Source organism: Eptatretus burgeri, chromosome 16, assembly GCF_056783735.1.
Source record: "Eptatretus burgeri isolate ZD-2024b chromosome 16, Ebu_testis_v1, whole genome shotgun sequence".
Lineage (NCBI taxonomy): Eukaryota > Metazoa > Chordata > Myxini > Myxiniformes > Myxinidae > Eptatretus > Eptatretus burgeri.
In genome coordinates this window covers 52756394-52783445 of record NC_140976.1, presented here as the reverse complement: position 1 = coordinate 52783445, position 27052 = coordinate 52756394, and the positions used below count along the sequence as shown (strand labels likewise).

The 27052-nt window shown below is 45.3% G+C and overlaps 1 protein-coding gene and 1 long non-coding RNA gene across 7 annotated transcripts in view; one reads left to right on the top strand and one right to left on the bottom strand.

Annotated features, from left to right (window-relative positions):
• LOC147011073 (uncharacterized) overlaps positions 1-7225 on the bottom strand; it is a 32350-nt gene extending 25125 nt beyond the window's left edge. For both annotated transcript variants that reach the window (XR_015052258.1, XR_015052257.1), the window contains exons 1-2: positions 7089-7225; positions 5244-5385 (exon numbers count right to left, since the gene is read on the bottom strand). This is a non-coding gene — a long non-coding RNA (uncharacterized LOC147011073). The remainder of the gene's footprint in view (positions 1-5243; positions 5386-7088) is intronic.
• The window catches only part of LOC147011072 (phospholipid-transporting ATPase IB-like), a 169486-nt gene that overhangs the window by 95410 nt on the left and 47024 nt on the right, over positions 1-27052 (top strand). For all 5 annotated transcript variants that reach the window (XM_085859049.1, XM_085859051.1, XM_085859047.1 and 2 more), the window contains 10 exons: positions 3042-3172; positions 3392-3469; positions 4489-4577; positions 4945-5020; positions 5191-5296; positions 7107-7189; positions 11453-11502; positions 13599-13668; positions 13953-14037; positions 16485-16624. In XM_085859049.1, coding sequence (XP_085715175.1) covers positions 3042-3172; positions 3392-3469; positions 4489-4577; positions 4945-5020; positions 5191-5296; positions 7107-7189; positions 11453-11502; positions 13599-13668; positions 13953-14037; positions 16485-16624 — 908 coding nt within the window. The remainder of the gene's footprint in view (positions 1-3041; positions 3173-3391; positions 3470-4488; positions 4578-4944; positions 5021-5190; positions 5297-7106; positions 7190-11452; positions 11503-13598; positions 13669-13952; positions 14038-16484; positions 16625-27052) is intronic.

The window sequence follows — 27052 nt, the reverse complement described above, 5'->3', positions numbered from 1 at the left end:
TTCCTCATTCAGTACCTTAAGGGCCACCTCAAGGATATCCAGCATCTCTGCAAAGATGACTGCATCATCTGTGAAATCAAGGTCAGAGATCTTGATATTCTCAAACAATGAACCGCAACTTTATCTCTCCGATATCCTTCCCGAAATCCAGTCCAGAGAAGCACTGAAAAGTGTGGGGGCCAACACACACCCCTGATGAACTCCAGTAACCTCAGGAAATAAGTCAGAGATGGAACCACCACACCTCACAGTGCTCTCACTACCAGAGTATAGTTCAGAAAACAGATTGATCCATTTTGGTGGCATCCCACGAAGATGGAGAATCCTCCAGAGGTCATCTCAATTCACTGAATCAAATGCTTTATGGAGATCAACATACGCTGCAAGCAGCCCCTGCTGAAACTCTCGTCTGCATTTGGTGAGGACCTGATGAGCAAGGATATGGTCAATCATTCATCATGGATGCCACAGATCCAAGGAGCTTTACCTCCTTTCAACTGGTTCACCGCAGCCTGTGTTTCCGCAAATTAAGGCAGTTCACAGTTGATTAGAGGGTTAGCAATAGGGATAGTACCACACTTGACATACAACTCAACAACTGGTGGATTAGCCTGGTAGAGCCACTCAAAGTAACCGCCCCAGTGGGTCTTCACTTTAGACTCCTCTGTCAAGAGTGCACCACCCTCCACTCTAACTGCAGTACACTGAGAGACAGGCTTGGAGGAATGCAATGCATGAATTTATCTGGAAGGTGAATGAGCATCACTTGACCACAGGTGATTCTCTACCCATTCGCAGATTCCTCACACACCTCAGCGAACGTTAGGTTTATGCCTCAGTTCCCCGAACAGTTCAGCGCTGCCATCAAGCCTGGCCCTGAGACTCTTGTCAATGGTATCCAGGGCCCCTTGGGAGACAAAGTTCTTCTTTGCCTTTTGGTGAATTCCAAGAAATCCACTGCCAACATCAAGGATGGTATTCTTCAAGACACTCCACAACTCTTCAAGATTCCACAAAACACCCAGACCCCCCCAAATCTCCACTCAGCCTGTTCGCAAGCTCCTCAGCTACCCTCTCATCATTGAGCTTGCCATCATCCACCCTCAATTGAGATTGCAGCATTCTCCTGGATTTCAGCTGAAACTTCAGAGTTGCAACATCAAGCCTGTGGTTGGTGGTGAGGAACTGAGCATCCCGGTCATCCCTGCAGTACTGAATCATCGTCCAGCACTCAATGAGCACATGGTCAATCTCCTTTGCCACACCACCAGCGTTAGAATGCCAAGTCTAGCAATGAGCTTGTGGGAGCTGAAACCATGAACCGGCCACCCAAAGTCCACGACTTCTTGCAAAGTCAAGGAACTTAGTGCTATTCAGGTTCACGGTTCCAGACCCATGGGGACAAACATATGTCTCATAAGCATCCCTATCAGCGCCAGTCAATGCATTGAAATCCCCCAAGACGAGGAGAGTATCTCGCCTGGGGGCACTGATCAACCATAGACTTGAGCACAGCATGGAATGCCTCCTTCTCAGTGAGATCACTTGCCTCAGTCGGAGCATAAACAGAGACCAGGGAAACGACACCCAAATGATTGATGAATCCTCAGTCTCATAATACGCTCATTGACTCGTGTTACCTCAATTATCATGGGAGTCAGCTTAATGGACACAGCTATAGCAAGTCTTTTGGCATGGTAACCATCAGAGTGACCAGAGCAGTAGTTGGTGGAACCACCCACTATGATCTCACCACTATCCGATCTCTGAACCTCAGAGAGTGCTGCAGTACTGATGTTCAAATGCTGGAGCTCAGATGATAGCAGATACAGGTGATCATCCTTCTTTGGGATAGGATGGATGTTCCAGGCACCCACCTGAAGGGACCACCTCGGGTTAACCTGAGGAGACCACTGTCTGGTGGACAACACCCTCGCACCACCCCGACACACCACCACAATCTTATCCAGGAAGGTTCCTCATCTGCTTTGAAAGCCTGGATGTTAGTTTTGACCAAGGAAACCCATCATCCCAGTGGCTCCGACTCCTCATTAAGTGCCTCGAGTTCCCCCATAAGGATATCCAGCATCTCCACAAAAATGACTGAATCATCTGCGAAATCAAGGTCAGAGATCTTGATATTCCCAAATGATGCACCGCAGCTTGACCTCTCCGACATCCTCCACAGAATCCAGTCCATACAAGTGCTGAAAAGTGTGGGAGCCAGTACACACACCTGACGAACTCCAGTAACAACTGGAAATAAATCAGGGGAAGAACTTCATTTCGATTGAATATTATATTTTGATCACGAATCGGAAAACGAACTTGTAGTTCAATGACTCTGAATTTTACTCGATCGCACATGCGGAGAGAGGAGTGACTTTGTTTTTTCCCTCTGTTTGCCATACTGGCAGTCAATCAAAATTGAAAATCATTCGAAACAGGAAACTTAGTTTTAAGGACGTTATAAAGGACACAAACAATAGGCATGAATAACTAATGTAATGTGTTAAATAAGTTGGTATAAAAAGATGCTGCATCAATGGTGGTAAACTTCGAAAAAACTTTTTCTACAACCCATAAAATCTTCAATATATTTAAATTGAATGATGTACTTGATCACTCGAACACAAATTACCTTTTTGGCACCGACAACACCCTTCTGTTTAACAGTAATTTGACAAAATATTATGGCATTTTCCGTCATCACGACCAATCAAATTTTCCGCTCGCAGTCCCCTCCCACGTCCTGTTTCTCAGGACTGTGTGGGGTTAAGGTGTTCAATGAACTCTCTGATTAATTTTATTACGATACCTTGGAAATGGTATTTTCTTTCAAAACTCCAGAAGTACATTTCCTTTGAAGAAGATAATCATCGATGCGTCCTGCATTCTTTTCATGCAAAGTGAGATGTGTGACAATGATCGTTTTTGGAAGTTTGACATTTGTTTCACTTTAATGCATTTCCATAGTATACATCAGCTAACTTGGCCTCAGACTGGCAGACCCAATGGCTTTGTTCTTTTTCTCTCCACAGAAGGAAACTCATCATTCAATTACGGGTACAACTTTCTGACTTTCATCATTTTGTACAACAACCTCATTCCTATTAGCCTGCTTGTCACCCTGGAGGTGGTGAAATTTACACAGGCTCTTTTCATCAACTGGGTGGGTTTCATTTTTACTTATTGGATAATTATACTTTTAACTATTTCATCGATCAGATCGTTTGGCAAATTGTGATCAAAACAATGTCTCACAGATTATTATGCATAAATTATTTGCAACTGTGACCTCAAGGTTTGTCAGATGATGTGCTGGTTGGCATCAGCCAAATCGAATGTCGCATTTGGAATGTTTGATGTAAAATAAATGTGTCCATTTTAGGACATGGACATGTACCATGTTGAGACAGACACACCTGCCATGGCAAGAACCTCCAATCTAAATGAGGAGCTTGGTCAGGTAATCTTCGATTGATATATATTTTTTAATTCAATAGAGTCTGCTATTCTTATCATTTTGTGTGTTATGGTGCAGCACAAGAATAGCATGTTCGATTACGTAAAGCAAATGAAAGAGCTTTTGTCAGATGTTGTTAGATACAGTTGAGGCTCATGGAGGAGAAAAATTAGAGAGGATGAAGGGGTTTTGACCATGTAGTTCAAACAAAGAATTTTTTTACCTAGCAGAACTTGCTCTATCATATGTTCCATGCTTTTGGTGTGAATTTACATATATCAAGGTTAAGAAAGCAAGCACAACAACAAGCACAACAGAGTAATAATATCAATTAACTAGAAAGGCATGAGGTTGAGCGCATACCTCCACCAAGTTCAACAGTTTACATTTTGTATTCCACTGATAGCCCAGATCTGCATCCAGACTTGCACCAAAATCTAATCGGCTTGTTATTGTCACCTAACCAACTTATCCACCAAGTTTTGTCGTAATCCATCAACAATTTTTTCAAATATCATGTATATCGTTTTTTCCCCTATCTCTCAATTGTGAAGAATCACTTCAAAACTTAAAAAAACTCCCAAATCCAGATCTTTACCGAAATCGAATCAATTCGACCTTGCTTGTCACACACCCAACCTGTCTTCCAAATTTTTTTTTCATAATCCATCCAAAACTTCAAAAAAATATCATGCCATATATCGGTTTTGGCCCAATCTTCAATGGTGAAGAATCATTAAAAAAAATCCTCATATCTGGATCCAAATTCACATCGTCCTTGTCACACACCCACTCTGTCCACCAAATTTCATCTGAATCGGACCAAACTTTTTGAGATATCTTTCTCACATACAGACACAAACAAACAGGCAGAAAGGGGGTGAAAACATAACGTCCGTCCACCTTCGGTGATGACGGTAATCAATACACTCACTAAATTTATGGCCAATGGATGTTTGTATATGAGTACAGTGATATTAGAGTCAATCATTGGTGGTTGTGCATGCTTTACCACGGGACAGATCAAGTACATTTTCTCTGACAAAACGGGAACTCTGACGTGCAACGTGATGCAGTTCAAGAAGTACACTGTGGCTGGGGTCATGTACAGGTACGAGAGAATTATTCATACATTCCTCACGATTCACATTCTACCTGATGTGATGAAACCTATAATCACAATGTTGATATTAACAACATCCTTCATTAGAGCACAATCACAGATGTACATCGTCTTGAAAGTCACATAGCGATCAATGCTAAATTTTGTGTTACATTTGAACAATCCTTTTGTGGCTACAGTCTCCATCCAGGCACGTTTCAATTTGTCAGTTGACCAATAAATGCATTGGGTCGAGTTGAAATGAGGAAAGTATATGATTAGGAAGAATGGAGAATGGAGAGCATCATCAAATCACAACTTGTCAACACAACCCAAGTTCTTCAATCTTGGCTCAAATTGTGTTTTTTGTTTTCAGCCATGAATCATCTCCAGTTCAGACAATGAATGGACATGATGTGGAAATACCCATAAAAGAACCCATTGCAAGGCTTGTAAGTTCAATACCATATACTGCACCATGCACAGAGATCATTATTTAGATTTTAGAACAAAAAGTACTTCATGTTCCAACACAGGAAAATGGAAAGCCGGAATGTGGGTCAGTATTTGATTCTGTTTGACGAGTTAATTGACAGTCTTTGTGCATTTGTGTATGTCCCAGCATTCCTGCCCGATTTTACATGAGTTCCTCACCATGATGGCTGTGTGTCATACCGTGATCCCCGAGCAAGCCGATGGCGAGATAATCTACCAAGCGACCTCACCAGGCAAGTCCATCCCCGACCGTCGCAACTGCATTGTGAATGTGACTCCATGAGGAACTAGAGAGTTCATGGAACATCTTACCCCACACAATCTGGAGAAAAAAAAGGACATGGGTGGGGTCTGTGAGCGGCAAATTTGATTGGTCGAGATGACGTAAAGTGCCGTAATATTTTGTCCAAGTACTGCTGAAAATAAAGATTTTTGAAAGTGTCACTAAGGCTTATTTGTGTTCCAGTGTTCTAGTATATCATTCAATCTTACCAAAATATGTAGTTTGGTGTTTGGTATCTGTCTGTTTGTCTGTCTGAATGTTTTTTGACCACAATACATCTGGTCGTTACTTATCCAATTACAACCAAACTTGACAGGAGGACTAAGAGTCACATGACGGAGGTTGTAGAAATTTAACTCCCCCCCCCTCCCCAAGAGGAATTTGCCCCTTGACCAAAATCTGTATTGAGGTGTCTATCCGTATTAAGATAGCTTATTGTGGTGTTTTTTACAAGGCTACTCCTAATACCAAAATTGCATCAACAAAAATTATAAAAGCATAATATTAATGTTATTACAGAACAATATTAATACGAATAATATCCCCTCTCTCCAATGGGATTTTCCTCCTTGAACAAATGCGTGTTCACGTGAATAAATAGCTTATCAGGGCATTTTGTGGAGCAAGTCCCACAACGAAGATAAGGAACAAGAGGAGGCTTACCAGAAGTAAAAAAAATATTCTAAACCACAAATATGTATGATTACATTTTTAAACAGTCGCTACTGTTGTTTAACACGAATGGGAGGAAATACGAACGGGAGGAAACACGAACGGGAGGAAACACGAACGGGAGGAAACACAAACGGGAGGAACCACGAACGGGAGGAACCACGAACGGGAGGAAACCCAGGGTGTGTTCAGTTTCCAAGCAGCGAGCTATAGTGTCTGCCATGTCAGCCGTTCATTCTCAACGGTTTTGAATGGATTGGTAACTTGAATTCTTACGCCACTTGGCAAGCGCTCTACAAGAAACTTGGTAACTGAACACACACCCAATGTTCTTGAGGCCTGATCCCAGATCTACTGTAATCTATATACCCCAGAGAGGAATGACCCTTCCTGCCACTCCCGTAGGGAACAGGTGTACTAATTGAAATAAATTAAAGATTTTAATAGTTTTTCGAAAAAAAAATTTCAGAAGTTTACCGCCATTGATCAAGCGTCTTTTCCATCACCTTATTTAACATGTTCCATTAGTTCTTTGTGTCTTTTATGACATCCTTAAAAACAGTGAGCTTCGTGTTTGGAACGATTTTCAATTTTGTTTGACTGCCAGACAGGCAGAGGGAGTAAAAAAAGAAGTTCTCACTCCTTTCTGCGCATGCGCGATCAGGACAAATTCAGAGCCAAAGTACTGATAAAGTACAGGTTTGTTTTCCGATTCATGTTCAGAATCGTGTTCAAAATGTAACATTCAATTGAAATCAAGTTGTTCCTTGATATTAAACTTGTATTTATGGACAGACGGACAGACAACATGAACCAATTGCTTAATCCCACTTTTCACTTCGCGCATGTGGGGGTAATAAACACGATATGCAAAGTATTTATTCTTTGCAGATTGTATCAACCAGAACCAGCCACCTGTTTATGAATAATTATTTGGTGTTTTGGTGAATTATAAAACTTGATAAAGTATTTTGTTTAGTCTACAGCAATAGTGGCTTGATACTGACAAGAAATTGGCTAAAACATGGCAGCATGCCCCCAGGTTCAGTCACGCAGGAACTAATTCTTACCCATTTGGCCTGGAACAGATGAAGCTGCGTTGGTGAAAGCTGCAAGGGATTTGGGTTTCGTGTTTGTGGCACGCATGCCAGATGCCATCACCATCGATGCAGTGAGTATGCCTGAGCACCACAGTTCAACTGTCCGTCTCAGGGGAATGTCCAAAAAACAAAAAATGATAATTTTAACTTTTAAGATTTATTTACTTTAAATTTTTATTTTTTAAACTTAAAAAACTTTTCAAAATTGTTGCTCTGCTGTTATAGTGCTTACAATCAGCATTTCGTACAATGATTTCAAGACAAATTTATTGCTGATTTGATTTCGTTTTCATAAAAAAAAAACTTGCTACAAATAAATATTGCCAGGTACATGAGACACACGCACACACATATATATATATATATATATATATATATATATATATATATATATATATATATATATATATATATATATATAGACACGACCAGTCAAAAGTTTTAGAACACCCCCATTGTTCCAGTTTTTACTGAAAGTTAAGCAATTCAAGTCCAGTGAATAACCTGAAATGGTAAAAAGCCAAGCAGTAAACTGCCAGAGGTTAAAAAAGTTTAGGTTACCAAAAACTGAAAAAATAATGTAAATTTCAGAGTTGATAAAAAGGCCCTTTTCAGGGAACAAGTAATGGGTTAGTAACTGCAGCTGTTCTGCAGCAATGGAAGTAAATTAAGTCTTGAAAGTTGATGCAAACAATTTCTACAGGTGTCCCAACTTTTGGTGATTAGTTACAAACCCTCTGTCTGTATAAAAGCAGTGTTGGAATACACTGTTGCTACACCCTCTGAAGCATTATGTGGACAATATTGCACTGCAGGAAGTAGTATATTGCTATCATGATGGTGAGAAAAAGACAACTAACAAAGGAAGACAGACAGACCATTTATAACCCTGAAAAGTATAGGTCTTTCCTTCAGAGAAATTGCAAAGTAAGCCAAGGTGTCAGTGAGTACAGTTTCCTACACCATCAAAAGGCACTTTGAAACGAGGAAACTCTGACAGGAATAGGCCTGGCAGAGCCAAAGCCACAACACAATCAGAAGACAAATTTCTGAGAGTCAACAGCTTGCATGATAGGCGGCTCACAGGACAGCAGCTTCAAGCACAACTTAACACTGGTCGAAGTAAGGAAGTCTCAGTTTCAACTGTGAAGAGAAGACTTCGAGCTGCAGGTTTGACAGGTCGAGTGGCAGTTAGAAAGCCATTGCTGAGATGGCAAAATAAGAAAAAGAGGCTTGCCTGGGCCATGAAGCACCACCAGTGGACTATTGAAAGCTGGAAGAAAGTCTTATGGAGCGATGAATCAAAATTTGAATTCTTCGGTTCATCAGGCAGGGTTTTTGTATGCCGTTGAGTAGGCGAAAGGATGGTTCCTCATATCAATGTGTGACACCAACTTTCAAACATGGAGGAGGAAGCGTGATGATCTGGGGCTCTTTTGCTGGATTCAGAGTCGGTGACTTGCACAGAGTGACGCACCCTGAACCAAAAGGGCTACCACATCATTGTGCAGTGGCATGCAATACCCTCTGGTCTATGCCTTGTTGATCAGGGGTTCATCCGACAGCAAGATAACGACCCAAAACATACCTCCAGGCTACGTCAGAACTACCGAAGAAGAGAAGAACAAGACGGTAGGCTTCAAATCATGGAATGGCCAGCACAGTCTCCAGACTTAACCTCCATCGAGCTGGTTTGGGATGAACTGGACAGAAGGGTGAAAGCAAAGCAACCTACAAGTGCAACACATTTGTGGGAACTTCTGCAACAGTGGTGGGAAGAACTTTCTGAACAATATTTGATTTCCATTGTGGAAAGAATGTCACGAGTATGTTCAGATGTTATGTCTGCAAAATATGGCTACTTTGACAAGTCAAAAATTTAGATTAAATTTTGTTCAACAAAACGATTCCATGATTTCTTTTTTATCTGCAATTGTTTATTTGTTCTCTGCTTTAATTTCAGAGTACATTGAAACATTAAACTGCTTAAATTTCAGTAAAAACTGGAAAAATGGGGGTGTTCTAAAACTTTCGACTGGTAGTGCAAATATATATACACACAAACACACAAACACAGAAATTCTAGTCGAAAAAAGTTCCTGTGCATGGGAAGTAGTTACACAAAATTACATTGGTAACTGGTTTAATTTAATAATTTTCAGGATGCATTTGCCTTGACATACTCTTGGGGTTCCACGTGACCATCTGACAATTGCATGCACTTTGTATGCATTATATGGACAATTAACTGTGCACACATTTTTAGCAATGTGATATTGTTACATTTGGTTTTGAGCAATTTTCAATGCAGTACGAATCTTTGGTCTCTCCACCTAAAGTTTCACACATTTGTTGAATCCTAAACGTCATTATTTGGATGCCCCATGTTTCTGAAAATGAGCATCTACATTCCATAACATGCTTGAATCAGTAATGGCGCAAAACCTCATTGCTACACATTTTGGTGTTTATCAAAACAATACAGTCACTCTGGAGGTGTTATCGACAATCTGGACGCACCAAAAACCGACCACGTTCTTGGTGACCCGTGTGATACCATTATGTGGTGCTTCATTGCTTCGTAACTGAAACATTTTTGACTCATTGTGATCATCCAATTTATTTTGCTGTTCTAACTCTGGTATCGAACCACGATATCGCCATCGAAGCTTGAAGAGCACGTGCCAAGTCTCTTTACTAAGCACTCTGATGAACCAAGCGGTTGAAGGAACTTTTAAAAACGAAACTTTTTTTAACATATGTATTTATCTCTGCTGAAGTGACGGGTTGCATTATGAGAGAAGATCGTAACAAAAGGGGAAACATAGTGTGAGGGAAACAAAAAGGGAAACAACCCGGGGCCAATGCAAGTGAGTAGCCCTGAACTTTGTTCAAGTTGATCGATATACAGTATTCACTATTCAGTGGCAGTGCAAATATTGTGGAGTGCTCGCCAAGTGACTGATGCACTCAAGGAAGCAGTCAAACAAAATGGTTGATAAGGAACAGCTGGCTGGTTTGGCAAGTGATTACCGATCGGTCATCTGAACACCATGCATCCAAAGATGCCCAAGCGATGTCCGAAGTGGGCAAATTAAAACAATTTTATTCATCGGAACTGCTGCTAAGTTGAATTCTAGAACTTGAATTTTGTAATTCGGTTTAGTTTAAGAGATTCTCGAGGTTATGGCACGTGTGGAAATGAAATAAAGCCACGAACGCTGGCATTTCCGGCCTTTTATAAGCATTGCAATGTATCCAGCGATTTGTAGCCATGATGATCAGGCATTCGATGATATGAGTGAGGAAAGTGAAAAAAACCGTTATTATGAAGAAATTGTTGTTGCCTGTTCCAAGTCAAGGCATTGTGGAGCAGGCTTAAAAAAAATGGTCAATTAAGATCCGATCGAGGGAGAGTGAGGGAAACGAGGTGGCCAAGGATGTGCCTGATAAAGGATATAATTAAACAAAACACCCAATTTTCACTCTTGAACTTCCTTGGAGTTCCCTTAGTATGCATGCAAAGTTTCGGGCTGCTAGGTTTCATCTCAACATCAATTTACAGCACGAAACTTTTGATGAGGAAAGCAGACCGCAAAAGTAGACCTCTCAAATACACTGCATGAAAAATAAGGATTTTATTTATTTTGCATGGTCCCCTTTTAATTTTTCACTCTTTGTCCCACCTACCCCCTCCTCCCACCTCTTCTCCTTTGAAAATGAAACTCTATAAGCGAAGGGGTTTCACTCATGCATATTGTGTGCAGCTTGTGGCTGCTGGTTTGCATCATTGCTGAGGGAGTAGGTGTGGTACTGATTCAGTATCTCCTGTAGGGTGGGGCAGGAATTTGGAATTTGGTCAGGGTGCCGGCGATAGCTTGCATACTGTACTCTTCGCGAAGGATACCATGGGATATTTAACGTTCACCAAATCATGCCGGAAGACGGGACACCAAGTTTAATGTCCATCCGAGGGACGGCACCCACAATGATGAATCGCCTTGCCTGTGAATCACCGGCATGACACTTGATAGCTGGGCCAGGATTCAATCACAGGCAAGACAGCTTAGAGGCGAGCGTAGGGGTCCACCTCCAGTACAAACACTTGAAGAAAAGCAAAAATATTATTAGTCACATCTTCATTCTGTTTTCTCATTTTAAAGAATTTTTTTCAATTGAACCCCCTACTCCTGACCCACTCCCCAATCAACATTATATGAAGGTGCTCCCTGTGGAACTACCCTGATAATCACTCTTGCAAAGTTATGGGTGATGTTAAGAGATGCAATGAAAGCTGAATATAGTAACTGTGAAAGTTTGTTGTACTTTTGCAGTTGGGGAAACAAGAAAAGTATGAAGTTCTGAATGTCCTGGAGTTCTCAAGGTGAGTCCAACAGGAATTCAAGATGTTGCACACTCCTTCAACAGTTATGATTAACCCTGTGCACCCTTCCAGAAATTTATTATTAGCTTATCGAGAATTTAAATTCCAGACAAGGTATTGTCATTGCGCACCGTCTGTCTCTCTCCTATTTAAACTTTCCTGGCCAAACCGCTGGGCCAATGCAGCTGAAATTTGGCAACAACGTTCTCTCCTGACTCATAACAGGGATTTCAAAGCTCGTTCCAGTCACGTGACGAAGTCAGTCAAAATTGCTGGTATAGTAAATTTATTCAAAAATCTTCTTCTCCAGATCCACCAATCAGAATGCCACCAAATTTGGGCTGCAACATTAGGCAAGGGTAGGGATGTTACAATGTGTAGGTCATGCCGCTCACATGACGAGAAGTGTGTCAAAATAGCCAGCTTAGTCAATGGGGGGGGGGGGGAAATAACCTAAATTCCATTTTAAAAATCTTCTTCTCCAGACCCACCAATCAGAATGCTACCAACTTTGAGTTACAATATTAGGATAGGGTCATGATGTTAGATTGTGGAGGCCATGACGATCACATGACCATAAGTGTGCCAAAATGGCAGTCGTGCATATTCCTTCCAAAATCATCTTTTCCAGACCTACCATTCAGAATAACAGCCGTTTTTACAGCCATTTTTCCCTGCTGAGCAGGAATTAGCTTTTTTCTTGAGGCAATGTTTTTATGGCCGGATGTCCTTCCTGACGCCAACCATGGTCGCCTCTTACGACACACAGGGATATGGTACACCTATTCTAACCGGGGCATACACCGGGACCAGTACACTGGTACTCATTTCGCCGACCTCGGAAGTATGCCAGGCTGAGTCAACCCCCTGGTGTTAATTCAGCAGCCAACAGGGCTCAAACTCAGAACCTTAGGATCCCAAGCCAGCCACCCTGACCACTAAGCCAACACCAGGCTCGACCCACCATTCAGAATGCTAAAAAATTTGGGTTACAACATTAAGCCACGGTAGGGATGTTAAATTTCCGAAGTCAAGCCGATCACATGACCGGAAGGATGTCAAAATGGCCGACTTAGTAAATGTTTGGGAAAAAATCGCACAAATTCCTTCAAAAACCTTCCTCTTCAGACCTGCCAGTCAGAATGCGACCAAATTTGGGTTACAACATTAGGACAGGGCCTAGAAAAGCTGCAGGTCCAGTGGTTCTATTTTTAGTTATGAAATCTGATGATATTCTCATCGCATTTCTTTAAAATGATCATGAGAGATTAGGGCTTCTACACAATTTGTAGCTCAAGGCCATAAACAGTTTCTCAAGGACTGTCACTGGTAGCAAGTTGTTGGGCTCTATATGTTATACAACCTTGCAGCTGGCTTTTCTCCTCCTGGCCTCTGCAAGCCACCCCAGATCACACGCATTCTCATGGAAACCCTCATATGCTCACCCTCCCTATGTCCAGCTGGTTGTCCACCTGCATTAATTAGTCCCCTTATTCTTCTGATTGTGGAACTGTCTTCATTTGTCTGTTGTCTCATCCTCCACACTTAAGTCTTTCAAATGTGCTGTCCATCACTACTTAGCTCAAGCGCTCACCCATGCATGTCCATGATCTCCTCCAAACGACAGGCTGATCCATTCCCCATTCTGTTCCTCTCTCAGCCATCATTACTCCTGTTTATGTGATTCTTTCTTGTCTGCTTGTACAATTTTTGTCCATCCCCCCCCTGCCCCCCCCCCCCAAGTCCTTTGATAGTTTGTGAACCTCTTGCCCTTTGTCGTTCAGTTCCTCCATGAGCCGAAACTCACGTATGGGAGATTTTATTTTTAAGGATAGATGCAAAGGTACATGTGATAATTGTCGATTCATCCTACTGTGTAGTGACGTCAGGCATGTCAAACAAATTAATAACGAACAAACTATGACGATTTTTTTTTTTTTTTAATCAACAACTTTTCTTGCCTATATTGCAAGAGTCAAATTAATGATTCGGGGAATGTTGTGTAAACTACACAGGAATGATTGCAAGGCAAATACTTTTTCAAATGCACAAACAAGGCAGTACTGTGACGACCTTTGTGCCACAATCTCATGCAGTGATCGTAAGCGGATGTCTGTCATCGTGCGAACTCCTCTTGGTAAACTCAAGCTGTACTGCAAAGGAGCGGTGAGGACACACTCAGCACCATTCACTATTGCTCCAAAAGGAACTTTACACATCGTATATTAAAATTGCAAATGGTTTGTGAACTGCTAATTAACATTGCTCATTAATTTGTAGGGTACACTTGAAAGTCTCTCAACACAAGTACCCTGCAAATTTGTCACTCATGATATGAAATTGTGACTTTCAAAGTTTAATAAAAGTGCCTACGTTCTTATTTAAACGAAACCTTTTCTGAATTCAAAGATACAAATGATGCTTATATTGGATGAAAACCTCCTTTTCAGGACAATGTGATCTATGATAGGTTGGCTGACGATGCACCATTCCAGCAGAGTACAATGGGCCATCTTGATGAATTTGCTGCTGAAGGTACAATGTTGCATCAACAGCACTTTTTCACTCAGTTATTACAGTTGGTTGATTTAATCAGAATCTTGCTGGAGTAGTTGTGAAGGGTTTAGGGTCCAGACATTAACGTGTAGAGACAGTCCAGATCTCACCTCCTTTCAAATTGTCCTCCCCTCTTCAGTTTCCCATATCCCTCCTCTTCTCATCTCCAGGTGAACATGCATTATATCCACATCTCAAATGCATTGCACATCCCCCTTTCAACCTCACCAATCCACTCCAGCTATTCTCTCCGGCTCTCCTCATGTCCAGTCCATGTCCCCAGTCCACTGCAGGTCTCCTCTCCACATCCCCAGTCAACTCCAGATCTTCTCTCCACATCCCCAGTCAATTTCAGGTTTCCTCTCCACATCCCCAGTCAACTCCAGGTTTCCTCTCCTCTCCACATCCCCAGTCCACTGCAGGTTCTCCTCACCTCTCCACATCCCCAGTCCATTGCAGGTCTCCTCTTCTCTCTTCTCCACATCCCCAGTCTGCAGCTATCCTGTCGTCTCCACATTTTCAGTCCTCTCCAGTAACCTCTCCTCTCGATGTTCGCAATCCATTGCAGATCTCCACTTCTCTCTTCTCCACATCCCCTCTTCTCTCCATACACCCAGTCTACAGCTCTCCTATCCTCTCCAAGTCCTTTGTCCACTCCAGGTACCCTTTCCTCTCCACATCCCCAGTCCATTGCAGGTCTCCTCTTCTTGACACATCTCCAGTCTACAGCTCTTCTATCCTCTCTAACTTCTTTGTCCACTCCAGGCACCCTCTCATCTCCATGTTCCCAATCCATTGCAAATCTCCTCTCCTCACATCCTCAGTTCACCCCAGATCTTCTTTCCACATCTTTAGTCCACTCAAAGTCTCTTATCCATGTGCCCAGTCCACATTAAGTGTCCTCTTCATGTCAACACTGGTCTCCCCACTAGCCCTGGTCTCCCTGTCAGGGTGCAGGTATACAATGGCGAATTCTTTTACATCCTCAATCAGTTGAAATGTTTTGCATTTTTTGGATGCATTTGTTCATGGATCAAGTTTTAGAGGACACGATTTGTAAGTTCACATTGCACCGACAAAAAAGAAGATTTTAAGCAAAACATCAATGTTAGCTGTGAAAATAATAAAAGTTATTTAACCTGAATGACAAAGAATGATGCAGCATTGTAAAACTCAATTTCACCACCACTGGTTTGACTGCACGGAACTTGTTTTTCCCAAAACTTGTTATTCGAAAAAAAAGGCATCTTGTGATAAATTAGGTAAAATGTTCCTTCTCCAATATTTTTTTCCCAAATAATTACATTTTATAACTGGTAAAATATATCTTGGAAAATCTACTTATTATAGATGCAAAATGCTGTGGAATTTTCATGATCCACCTCTGCGGCAACCTTGAATGCCTCACCCAACCTAATCCCCTTCCCTTCCTTTCTTCAGAAACAAAACATCATAAAACAATCCAAAATGTTGAACACAATAAGAAAATCAGCTCTCTTTTCCTCCCAAAAGCGATGTTTCCCAAAAATGGGCATTTGAACGTCTCCTGTGGCCTTCCTTTCATCTTTGTGACCACTTGGGAACGCCTGTCTTAAGAAACGTCACCAAGTCGCATGACATGCAAGCTCACTCGGGTTCATCATCATCTTGATTAAATTGAAAACTTCATTATATGGAAGTATAACATTGTTTTTGAAATTGTAGTCATGGTAGAATAATGAGATACAAGCAACTGCTTTGGACTTGAATTTTAAAAGACCCTCCAATCCAGATTGGAAAACATTATTAGTCTCACCCATTCCTGGGGCAATGGAGGAGGCTTTTGCAGTCGGTCTGTGTCAGCGAGTGAATAGGTGAATCCATACGCAGATCGACTTTAACACAAGATCGTTCATTCTCAGATCCAAGTTAATCGATGGTGTATACTAGAGCAACATTGGAGTCAAAAGCTCCTTGTCGTTTTTTTCTTTCTTTCTGCCAATAATGAGAATTGGAACAAAGTTGTCCAATTTAACTATACCGAGGGAAGAATGTACCGATCCTGTGAAACTGTGGCCGGCAAGTTGTGTTACATTTGTAGCATTTCTCTCAGGATTGTTAACGCACCTCAGATGATGGGTCAATTGGGCAGCTTTGGTCACATTTTGAATTGGGAGTCGAGCACGTCCGTCATCGGAGGTGCGCTGCAAGGCCTATGGGTCAATTGGCACGCCCGGGCAGTCTCAGGCCTAGTCTGACAAAGATTAGCCTTGCCTTTTCCTGAAGGGAGAAGATATGTGATTGTTAATGGCAGTGTGTATCAGTCAGCGCTGAGTCACTACTGGTTCTCAGATTTATTGTAATCTCTATATCCTAGCGAGCCTCTGCATTGTTTATTGCTGTCATGTTCATGTTGCAATATGGTATCTGCGGTGCATCTGTCACAGGTCTTCGCACGTTGTGCTTTGCGGAGCGAGAGCTGACAGAAGAGGCATACACTGCATGGCTTGGAACATATCGTACTGCCAGCACTGCTCTGCAAGATCGGGCAGAGCAACTGGAGAGTTGTTTTGAACTCGTAGAAAAGGTTTCACTCACGTACCATGATTGCAGTTCACAATGCAGGCTCAATTTGTGACCTGATTGCTTTGTGTGCATGTATAATGGTTCACGATTCACGACGTCAAAGAGCATGCCGCCTTTTACAAGTGACATTAAGCCGGCTGCCATGTCTGGAAGCATTCGCTTATGGATATCAAAGATCCCACAATACTTGCACACACAGATATTTTAAGGCCTTTTCCCCCTGCTCGAGTGGGGGTTAGCCTTCCAGGTCCCATGACAATCTTCTACCATGGTTCCCTTTTTGAGGCAATGTTTTTTTTTTTTTAAATGGCCGGATGCCCTTCCTGGCACCAACCCTTAAGTCGCCTCTTATGACACGCAGGGATACGGTGTCCCTATTTAAAGATCCCACAATATACCTTTTCAGAAACGTTAGGCCATCGTGTTCCAGTAAACTGACCAATTAATTCTTAAATCATGCTCTAATATAATCTATGGTTGTGGTGGCACTTCCTTAGCCACCACAAGCCACTTCCTACAGTGGCACTTCCTTAGCAGGACAACCACACTCCCAAATAACGCAATCAATAGACCAAGTTTATCATTGAATTCCGGCGTCACAAGCCCCAAAGGTTTTTTCATTACCGACGTCCCACCAGCAGGCAGGTGTCGGCCTAATCCAAAGTTTAATTTGTAGAGATTGGCCGGGAAAGCACAAGCGATACGTGAATCACTCCGGCATGGCAAAGCAACTGATAACTAGCTCTTCTTCTCCCCTATCCATCTACTCGCTCTACTTTCTCATTTATATGTACTCTGAGGATTCACGCAAACATTCGTGGAAGCCCCTTCCTCTGCAAGCCACTTATAATTAGCCCATGCACGTGAAGCGAAAAGCAGGGTTAAGCAATTGGGTTCATGTCCGTCCATCTTATCGGTTTGTAATCATCAGTTTATGATCGAGGAACAATTTATTTGAATTGAACGTTGCATGTTGAACATGTTGAATTTGTCCCGATTGTGCATGCGCAGACTCGGAGTGGAGAGAGTGTTTTGAGTCCGTCTGCCTGTCACGTAGTCAAACTAAATTGAAAATCATTCCAACCAGGAAAGTTACAGTTTTTTTAAAGGATGTTATAAAGGACATCAACAACAGGCACGAAGACCAGAATGCAATGCGTTAGATCGGGTGATGTAATAGACGCTGCAGACAATGGCGGTAAAACCTGTAATTAATTTTATTTATAATTATGACTTTCACAATCTTTATTATATTTAAAATTAATTATATACTTTAACACAGTGGGACACAAATCGTCCGTCATAATACTTGCAAGAACCTCTAGTTTTACAGCACAGCGCTGCACTTCAATTTAAATAAAGGTTAAATGAGGTGGTGTATAAGGGTGGTGTTCAGGACTGTTTCTGGTCTACTTCAACAAAACGAAACTTCTTGATTTTTTTTTTTTTAAACGATCGTTAAAATTATTATCTATCTATAATTCCAGCAATCTCTGTGTGTGTCTGTCTGTCTGTCTGTATGTGTGTGTGTCTGCGACCGCCGTTTCTCGACGACCGCTGTTCCAATCTAATTGAAACTTGGCAGAAATATTGCTGGGGACCTGAGGATGTGCCTTTTCAAGGATTAATATTAATCGGACGAGCGGTTCCCAAGTTACGGCCATTTATTTGCCAACCAACGACAGGACACGGTGCTATGACGTCACTATTAAAAAACAATTTTTTTTTTTGATATGATGTCACAATTGACGCTGGGGACCTGAGTATGTGTCTTTTCAAAGTTTGATATCGTTCTTCTTCATCAGTTTCAGCTGTTGCCCAGGTGTTTCCCAAGTTATGGCCATTTATGATACGGTTGGTCCGATATAATTGAAACAATGCCCCAACCCAGTTTTTTTTTTTTTTTTTGCACCAACGGGCCCGCACGTACGACCACGCACCTATGGGCCCGCAGCTATGGCCACGCACGTACGGGCCCGCACGTACGGTCACGCACCTATGAGCACGCCTGTACAGGCCCGCACCTACGGCTACGCACCTACGGCCACGCACCTACGGGCCCGCACCTACGGCCACGTACGGGCCCACATGTAAGGGCACGCACCTATGGCCACGCACCTACGGGCATGCACGTAAGGGCCCACGTGTACGGGCACGCACCTACGGGCACGCACGTATGGGCCCACGTGTACGGGCACGCACCTACTGGCATGCACGTATGGGCCCACGTGTACGGGCCCGCACCTACGGGCACGCACATATGGGCCCACGTGTACGGGCACGCACCTACGGGCCCACGTGTACGGGCACGCACCTACGGGCCCGCACTAGTTTCATTAAATTTTGAAATACTGTGTATACTTAAACACTGCCCAGGGTATCATGTTCTATGAACTCTCCAGTTAGTATCCGGTTCTTTTTCCGGAAATTTCCCAAATTCACATGATCTGTCCACACAGCTTAAAATCGAACTACAATAGAGAACTAGAACTGCCACTTTATAACTGCTGGCAGTGATGACCGGGTACCCAGACGTGTCCGCCTTTGACACAACTGATACAACATGAGACTTAAATCATAGTCGCTAAGTTTTGCATTGATAGAATAAGCGGTGCCAGAGAAAATATTATTTAATGGTGATACAAACACAGGCCTGCTTCGAGACAGTGCGGAACAGATGAGTTACGAACCGGGCAGCACAAAGCGATCAATTTCGTTATTACTGCTTACCAGATTCAAATAATTAAATAATTCTGGCTGCCAAACCGCGTGACCGATCAGGTTGAATATTTTAAGCTTTTGTTTCACATGTCGCCTAAATTATAAATGTGAAGTTTCGCATATATAGAAGCAGCGGTTCCAGAGTAAACATTAATTAATATTTATCCTTCAATCCAAGATGGCGGCCAAACCATGCGACTTATGACGTCACAATTTTTACCACGTGTGCATACACGATAGTAGATGATAATTGCAAATTTTCCCTTCGACAGGTTAGGCAGTTCCAGAGAAAACATTATTTAATATTATTCTTAAATCCAACATGGCTGCCAATCCCTGGGCCTGATCCTGTTAAAATTTCAAACCTTCATTCCACATGACTGTTCCTTCACATTGCTAATGATTCACATTTATTGATACAGTATTTCCAGAGTAAACATTAATTAATATTTTCCCTTCAATCCACTATGGCTGCCAAACGTGTCGTACCTCAAAAGGGGGTGAGAACTTTTTATTCGTCATGGAGAGGCGGTCATTCTGGTGGAGTTTCACCTGGATCTGTTCAGCCATTTCAGAGAAAAAGACGTTTAAATTTATTATTTTTCAATCCACGATGGCTGCCAAACCATGTGACCTATGACAACACAAATTTACATTCTACTTCCAACTGTGTAGGGGAACACGTTTGTGAAGTTTCGTGTTAATCGGTAAAGGTGCGTTTTTCTATCCAAGATGGCCGCTAAACCATGTGACTTGTGATGTCATAATTTTTACCACGCGTGCATACACGATGGTAGATGATAATTGCAAATTTTCGCTTCGATAGGTTGTGAGATTCCAGAGAAAACATTATTTAATATTTTTCTTGAATCCAACATGGCTGCCAAACCATGTAACCTATCAATTAGAAATTAACAAATTATATTCACTGCTCATGTGCAATATGTGTGTGAAGTTTCCCCTTGATCAGATCAGCCATTCTAGAGAAGAAGATGTTTGAAGGTTTTGGGGTTTTTCAAGATGGCCGCCAAACCAGGTGACCGATCAAGAAGAAATTAACAAACTTGAGGAAGGACCTCATGGGGAATATATGTTTATAGTTTCGTCTCAATCTGTCTTGCCCTTCTGGAGAAGATTTTTAAAATTTATTCTTTTCAATCCAAGATGGCTGCCGAATCATGTGACCTATGATATCATAAATTGAAATTCTGCTTTCCATCGTCGACCCAAACAAGTTTGTGAATATATACATATATATATATATACATATATATATATATATATATACATATATATATACATATATATAGTGTTGTGGTTACCAGATTCGCAAACCACCATTCAGGTCCCTTAGGTGAGGTATCTCGGTAAGTGCATGTGTAGTTAGGCCCAAACCCGTTGTCTAGTGGGAATACATGTCATTTATACGTGCTGCGACTCTTCAGGATAGCCGTTTTTCTTTTACTATCTTTATTTTGGACCAACCGCCATGATTACCATCACAACCACAACAACAACCACCAACCACAACGCCGCTTCACCACAACCGCCACGACCTTTACCGTCACAACTCGCCACCATCGCATCACCGTCATCTCGCGCCACTCATGGGCACCGATGCTGGACTCGTGTAGGGCGCACGTTGAACAGCGTGTACAAAATCACGGATTTTCTGCTTCAAAAACGGATCAAAAACGACACACGCCCACTTTTTGCCGTCCAATCGGTGAGCGAGGGGCGATTTGGCCCCGCCTCCAGAACGATCGATATATGCAAATTTGTGGATCAAAAAGCCTTCACGCCCACTTTTTCTCGGGCCAATGGGGAGCGAGGTGAAAGGTCAAAGGGAGGGGGTCAAAGGCGAAGTTACGGGGGGATAAAAGGACGGTGTTCGTCAGTCAGAAGGAGGGAGAGTCGCAAACGAGAGTCAGCAAGAAGGAGTCAGCAGGACGAGAACGAGAGAGTCAGCAGAACGAGGTCGGAGAGTCAAGAAGAGGAGAGTCGGAAGCAGAGGGTCAAGACTTCGCGGGCGGTGGAGCTGCTCGTCGTGTGCGTTGGAGTCGGAACGGAGGGGACGGAGCTGTGGAAAGGCGGCGACACCAGACGAGGGGGTGCTCGCGTCGTGCAGGAAGCTGCACCCGAGGGAGGCCGACAGCGCGACCTGGCCGAGGTGGAGACGCTCGTCGCACATAATAAAGATCCTCTATACCCCGAGCATCAGCAACCCCCTCCTGTTTCCCCCCGCGCTGAGATAGTGCGACCAAGGGGGCCCCGTTCCCACCCCCTGCCAGGCACTGTCCACGAGGCCCGCGGGTTGCGGGGCCATCGCCGCTCCGCGTCTCATCACCAGACGGGTAGGCCCGACCCGGTCTCGGCCCCAGGCCTACCCCATTCTTGGGGGATTTCTTTTCCTTGGTTTTGGGTATGTGTTGTCGGCGCCGTCTGTGAAGTAGAATTGTATAAGTGTTGCCGTGTGCTCGGTAGTCGGTATTAGCTCTGCACTGTGTTTTCACTTTTATATTTGCTTTTTGTGTAAATGGAATTGTGTTTTCTTTTTTTTGTGTGCATTTGGTGGAATTGTATTTGTGTGCTTCCCGTGTGCCGCGAATAAATGTGCTTTATTGTTGAACTGTTCTCCCGCTTCGCTTCGTCTTTTCCCCCATTGAATCCCCATCTTGCTTCACGTAAAGGGTTGGTAGTGGGCTGAATACGCCCGATAATTAATCGAACCGTCGAGGTCGACGATAACACCGCTCGGTTATTCTGATAGTACGGAACGGGTCGCTTAAGTGGCCCGTGTCCGAAGTCGACCTGCGGCGAGGTGCGATCGCCCGGTCTACCCTCCGCGTGGGTACTTAGGTAGTTCGAAATTGGCGAGCAACCCTATCCCACGCGGGGGGCTGATTGGCTCGATCGCGGTGAGACCGAAAGGTCCACCCGTGACTGGTTCCCGGCGTTAGTCCGAGAGGGTCACGACTGGATTGTCCGTCCGGTGGGCGACGTGCCGCGATTCGAGTTACGTGGCCGTCGCACGCCGGCGGGCGCGAAGACCGCAACACTGGTGTCAGAAGTGGGATACAAATTCATCGCCCTCCTCGCGGCACTGGTATCGGAGAACAGGAAAACGGGCTCTCCTGTCTCCAATTAAATTCACGGGAATCGGTCCAGGGGTGAGAGAAGCGACCCCCGATTCCCTCCAAATTACGAGCGAGCAAATTAACCCTTCACGAGAAGCAAGATGGCGTCTCAAGGCGAGCGGGAGCCGGGGGTATTAGAAATGGATGTAGAATGTGTAGAATCCATGGCTCAGGATGGAATCCCCGAGCAGGAAATGTTGATTGTGCAGGAACACGAACTCGCCCAACTGAACCCAGGGCCCGAGGTGGGTGCGGCAGCGGCCGCGGTGTATGACACCTCCCCCCCCCTCTCCACCAAAACCCTTCCCCAACCCCTGCCGAAACGGCTCAGCTGAGTGCATCCAACATGGCCCAGCTATGCGCCATGCTGGCGGCAATGAACGAAAAGATGAATGCGAAAATGATCGAAAAAATGGATGCAAACGCAAATGAAATGAAAAACGAAATGAAAGGCATGAACGAAAAGATGGATACATTCACAAACGAAATAAAACGCATGAAAACTAAAATGGTAACAAACATGAAGGAAGAAACGAAAAAGTTCCGGGGTGAGACGCAGAACATGGGCCGATGCCTGCAGGCGGGCATGAAGGCCGTGACCAGGGATCTGGGAATGGCGACTTCACGTGTGGGAGCAAACGAGCTGGAAGGGGGTACAACGGCTGACAGGCCCGCGGTGGAGGCGGGTGAAAAAATAATTTGTGGAACGTGTTGGGCGAGGGTCGTGACGATGACCGAAAGGGAAAAATTAAATGGGGAGACCAAAACGTGTGAGACGAGACACGAGGTGACGACAACGGAAATAATAGTTGAGACAAGGGAGGTAAAGGGTGAAGAGTTGGCAGAGACACGGGAGATGGGAACGATAGAGGGAAGACTACACGATGAAGACGGGGTAAGTGACGCGCACGCACACACGGAGGTAGTGGAGGACAATGGGGGTGAGCTCGCGGAGCGTGTAGGGACCCGGTGCGAGCAGCGGGATGGCCTCCTCCAGGAACGAGGGGAGGGAGTATGCCCCCTTGAGGCGAGTCACGACCAGGTGAGTTCGGTCGTGCTTTGCGAGGTTGAGGGGACGGGTGCTGTGGACGGGTGCACGGAGAGCTTGGGTGGTGTAGAGGCCCCGGAGACCCTTGTGGGGACACGAATCCCCAGTATGGTTGTCCCTGTGTGTGTGGTGCAAGGTGTGAGTGCGTCCCCGTGTGTGGAAGAGACCGCGTGTGTGAGTTCGCCGTGTGTATGGATGAGGCACCGCGGGTGAGTTCCCCCGCGTGTGTGAGTGAGGCACGGTGTGTGGATGAGGCACAGCGGTTGAGTGCCCTCGCGTGCGTGGGTGAGGCACCGCGGGTGAGTGCCCCCGCGTGAGTGAATGGAGCACCACGTGTGAGTAGTATGGTTTGTGTGAGTAGTGAGGCACGCGTGAGTGAACGGCCGTGTGCAAGGTCGCTGTGTGCCAGGGAGACCGTGTGTGTGAGAGAGCGGTATGAGAGGGAGATGTCGGTTGGCATGCGGGAGCACGCAGCCGCGTCTCCCGGTGTGAATGTGATGGAGTGGACTGTGTGCGTCGTAACACGCAGGTGTGCGTGTGTGGAATGGAGACGGAGACGGCGACAGAGGAGAGAAAGCCGTGTAGCGGCTGTGGTTGTTTCGAGGACCGTGCCGGGTTCACCCAGCAGTGAGCACGCGGTTCGTGCTGTGCAACGCACGAGACCACCACGTGCTTGCTTGCGAGAGTGAAGTCCCAGTCCGGAAACGCACGCGGTGGATTTGCCGATCCCGCGGACGGACAAAGTTTAGGCAGGTAAACGGATTTGGACCGGACGGGTTCTCCACGCGATCGTGTGTGTTCAGCTCCAACGGGCAAAGCACATGTGTTCGCGTGGGGAACCCCTCGAGACGTGTGGCTTGTGTTTTTTTTTATGCGCACGGTGACGTCATGGCTGCACGTGGGGTTGGAATCCGGCAGGAGGGGTATCTCTGCCGGATGGTCCCGTCCAAGGAGGGACGAGGAACACGTGCAGCTGCATGACGTCACGGGCAGGTGCAAAGTGCGCGAGCTCTGAGTTGCCGCGCAGGTGCTGCGCATGGAAAAAAAAGAAAAAAGAAGCAAGCCTCACTTTCGGGTGTACAGGATTCCTGGGCAAGGGGTGAAAGACCCCCTTACGCCTGGGCACAGGATGGAAACTAGTTAGGGGGAAGGGTTAGCTTAGTTAGACCGACTTCATGGGGCAGGGGTAAGTCCTCATGGAGTCCGTGGAATGGATTAGGTAGAGGGATTGTAGCCAGATCTAGGTTGGGAAATAAAATGAATTTTTGAGTTAGGAGACAGAGACAGACTGTGAATGTGTAGAGGGGACGTAGTTTAGCTACGTAGTGTTAAAAGGAACGTGCTGTAGTTTAAGGGACGACGTGGGAGCACGAGTTAGTTAGGGGAGGTAGTTAGGAGGATGGCAGAGTTCAGCGGTGTGTGTGTTGAAGAGTTGGTGAGTTGTGAGGTGAGTACTTGTTGAGTGAGTGAGGCCAGCGGGTCTGTGTGTATGGAGTGAATGGGGAATGCATGGTGCGATGAGTGATTGGGGGGAGGAGTGACTCCCGCCCAAGGGACCCCGGGGTCAGTGTAGAGTGAGTTAGCTGGGTTAGTCAAATTGAAAAATGGAGGTCGTTTTGTTGTTGGTGGGAAAGTAGGCTCGAGACCCATTTGGAGGGGTGCAGGAGCCCTGTTGACGGGCTTGGGAGCGTGGCTGCGAAAGGTGAGTATCGCTGAGTGGGTACCCCGGGCACCAGGCTAGTCGGCCGCGGTAGGCCATGGGCCCATGGGGGGCCGGGATAGAGTAGTGGGCACGGGTGCGCCTGCTTGGTGCGGGGGCCCGGGGCGCCATTAGCCACGTGGGCAGTGTTGTGGGCACGGGTGACCCTCGGAAAGGGGCCCGGGAGGCCGGCCTGCCACGTGTGCGTTTCAGGGGAGGTGCCACGGGGGGCACTCCCCGGTGTTAGGGAGCTGGTAGGCTCGGTGGCAGTGTAGTGCCCGGGGTGCCATAGCGGGAGAATCGGCAGAGGGTCGTGCCTGCCAAAGGGAGCCACGTGTCCCAGCCAGGAGACCGTGTGAGGGCACGGAGAGAAAATTGGGGGGCGAGGCCCGAAATTGTGAGGACACCAACACAGGCGACGGGAATCTGGGTTGTTAGAACCAATAGTTTAAGCGAGAGGCGCTTGTTGAAAGCCCCGGGGTAGTTTAACTGTTAAATGGATAGGGTAGATTAGGAGATGTACCCCTCCGCACCATCCATCCCCTCGCTCTCGTTGTGGGCCGCTGGACCCACTTTTGGGTTAGATCGCCGAACTCTGGGGAGGCCATTCTGAGGCTTCGTTGGGCCTCGACACAGGACGTTAGCTCTCCCTTGTTCCCCTCCGGGAAGGGAACGTAGGGGTTGGGAGTAGGCTAGGTAACAGGATAGGTTAGCCGAACAAAGACGATAAAGGGGGTTAGGGGACGATTTATAGTGGGGAAGTAAGAATAAAAACAACAAAAAAAATAAGTTGGGGCTAAATTGGGGTTTGACAAATTAAGGGAGTGGGTATGTACAGTGACAGGCAAAGGCGATAGGTTGGGAGGGAGACAGGTAGGTAGGTCCGAGCCCGACTTCCAAGTGGCCAGCACCACCGCACTCCCTCCACCAACCTCCACTGAACGGCAAAGGCTAGCCAACTCCATCGGCTGGCCGTGTTTTTCTTCGAGGCGGAGGCCGGCCAACTTCATCGGCAGCTGTTGTTTTGCTGCAAGGCCTGTGCCATCGGCTGGCCGTGTTTTGCTTCAAGGCCTGTGCCGGCCACTTCATCTGCAGCTGTGGTACTTCAAGGCCTGTGCCGGCCAGTTCTTCTGCGGGCTGTGTTTGCCTGCAGCGGCCTTCTTCTGCGGGCTGTGTTTGCCTGATCACCTTTGCCATGCCATGCCCACTGCCCCTGTTCACCAGCCCCGTTCAATTTTTGCTTTGCCCCCCCTGTTCATTGCCATGTGCGCCAGGATCGTAAAAGCAACAGTTTGCAAGCTGCGAGAACTGCCCTGTTGGCAGCTACAACACGGGCCTGCAGTGGCGGCCCGTGCACCGTGTTTGCGTCCATCCATTCATGCATCCATTCGTTGTGCTCATTGCGTGTGCCGCTTGAGCTGGCACGGAGACTACGTTTGTGCAGCCCATGCACCGTTGTGGTTCACTGCGTTCAGTTCAAAAGGGAAGGCCTTGGACTGCGTGTGAGCAGCCAGCCACGTTCCCTGTCACCTGCATTGTTTGAGTCAGAGACTGCATGTGGGCAGCCTGGCTCCCTGCTAACTGCTTTTCTTTTGCAGAGTTCAATGATCCTGGGCCATGGTTTAGTGTAAGATTTGTAAGTTAAGGTAAGATGTACTGTACATATGAGTGCGCCCCCGGCATGTATGTCTTAGCGCCGGCAATTTTATTTAAGTCGTCCGTGTGAGTGAGTTTGTTTAGATAGTTACGCAGCCGTCAGGTTATTTATTTTGGGGACACGAATACCATGAATGTCGCACTCAGGGATCCGTAGGTAAAATGTAC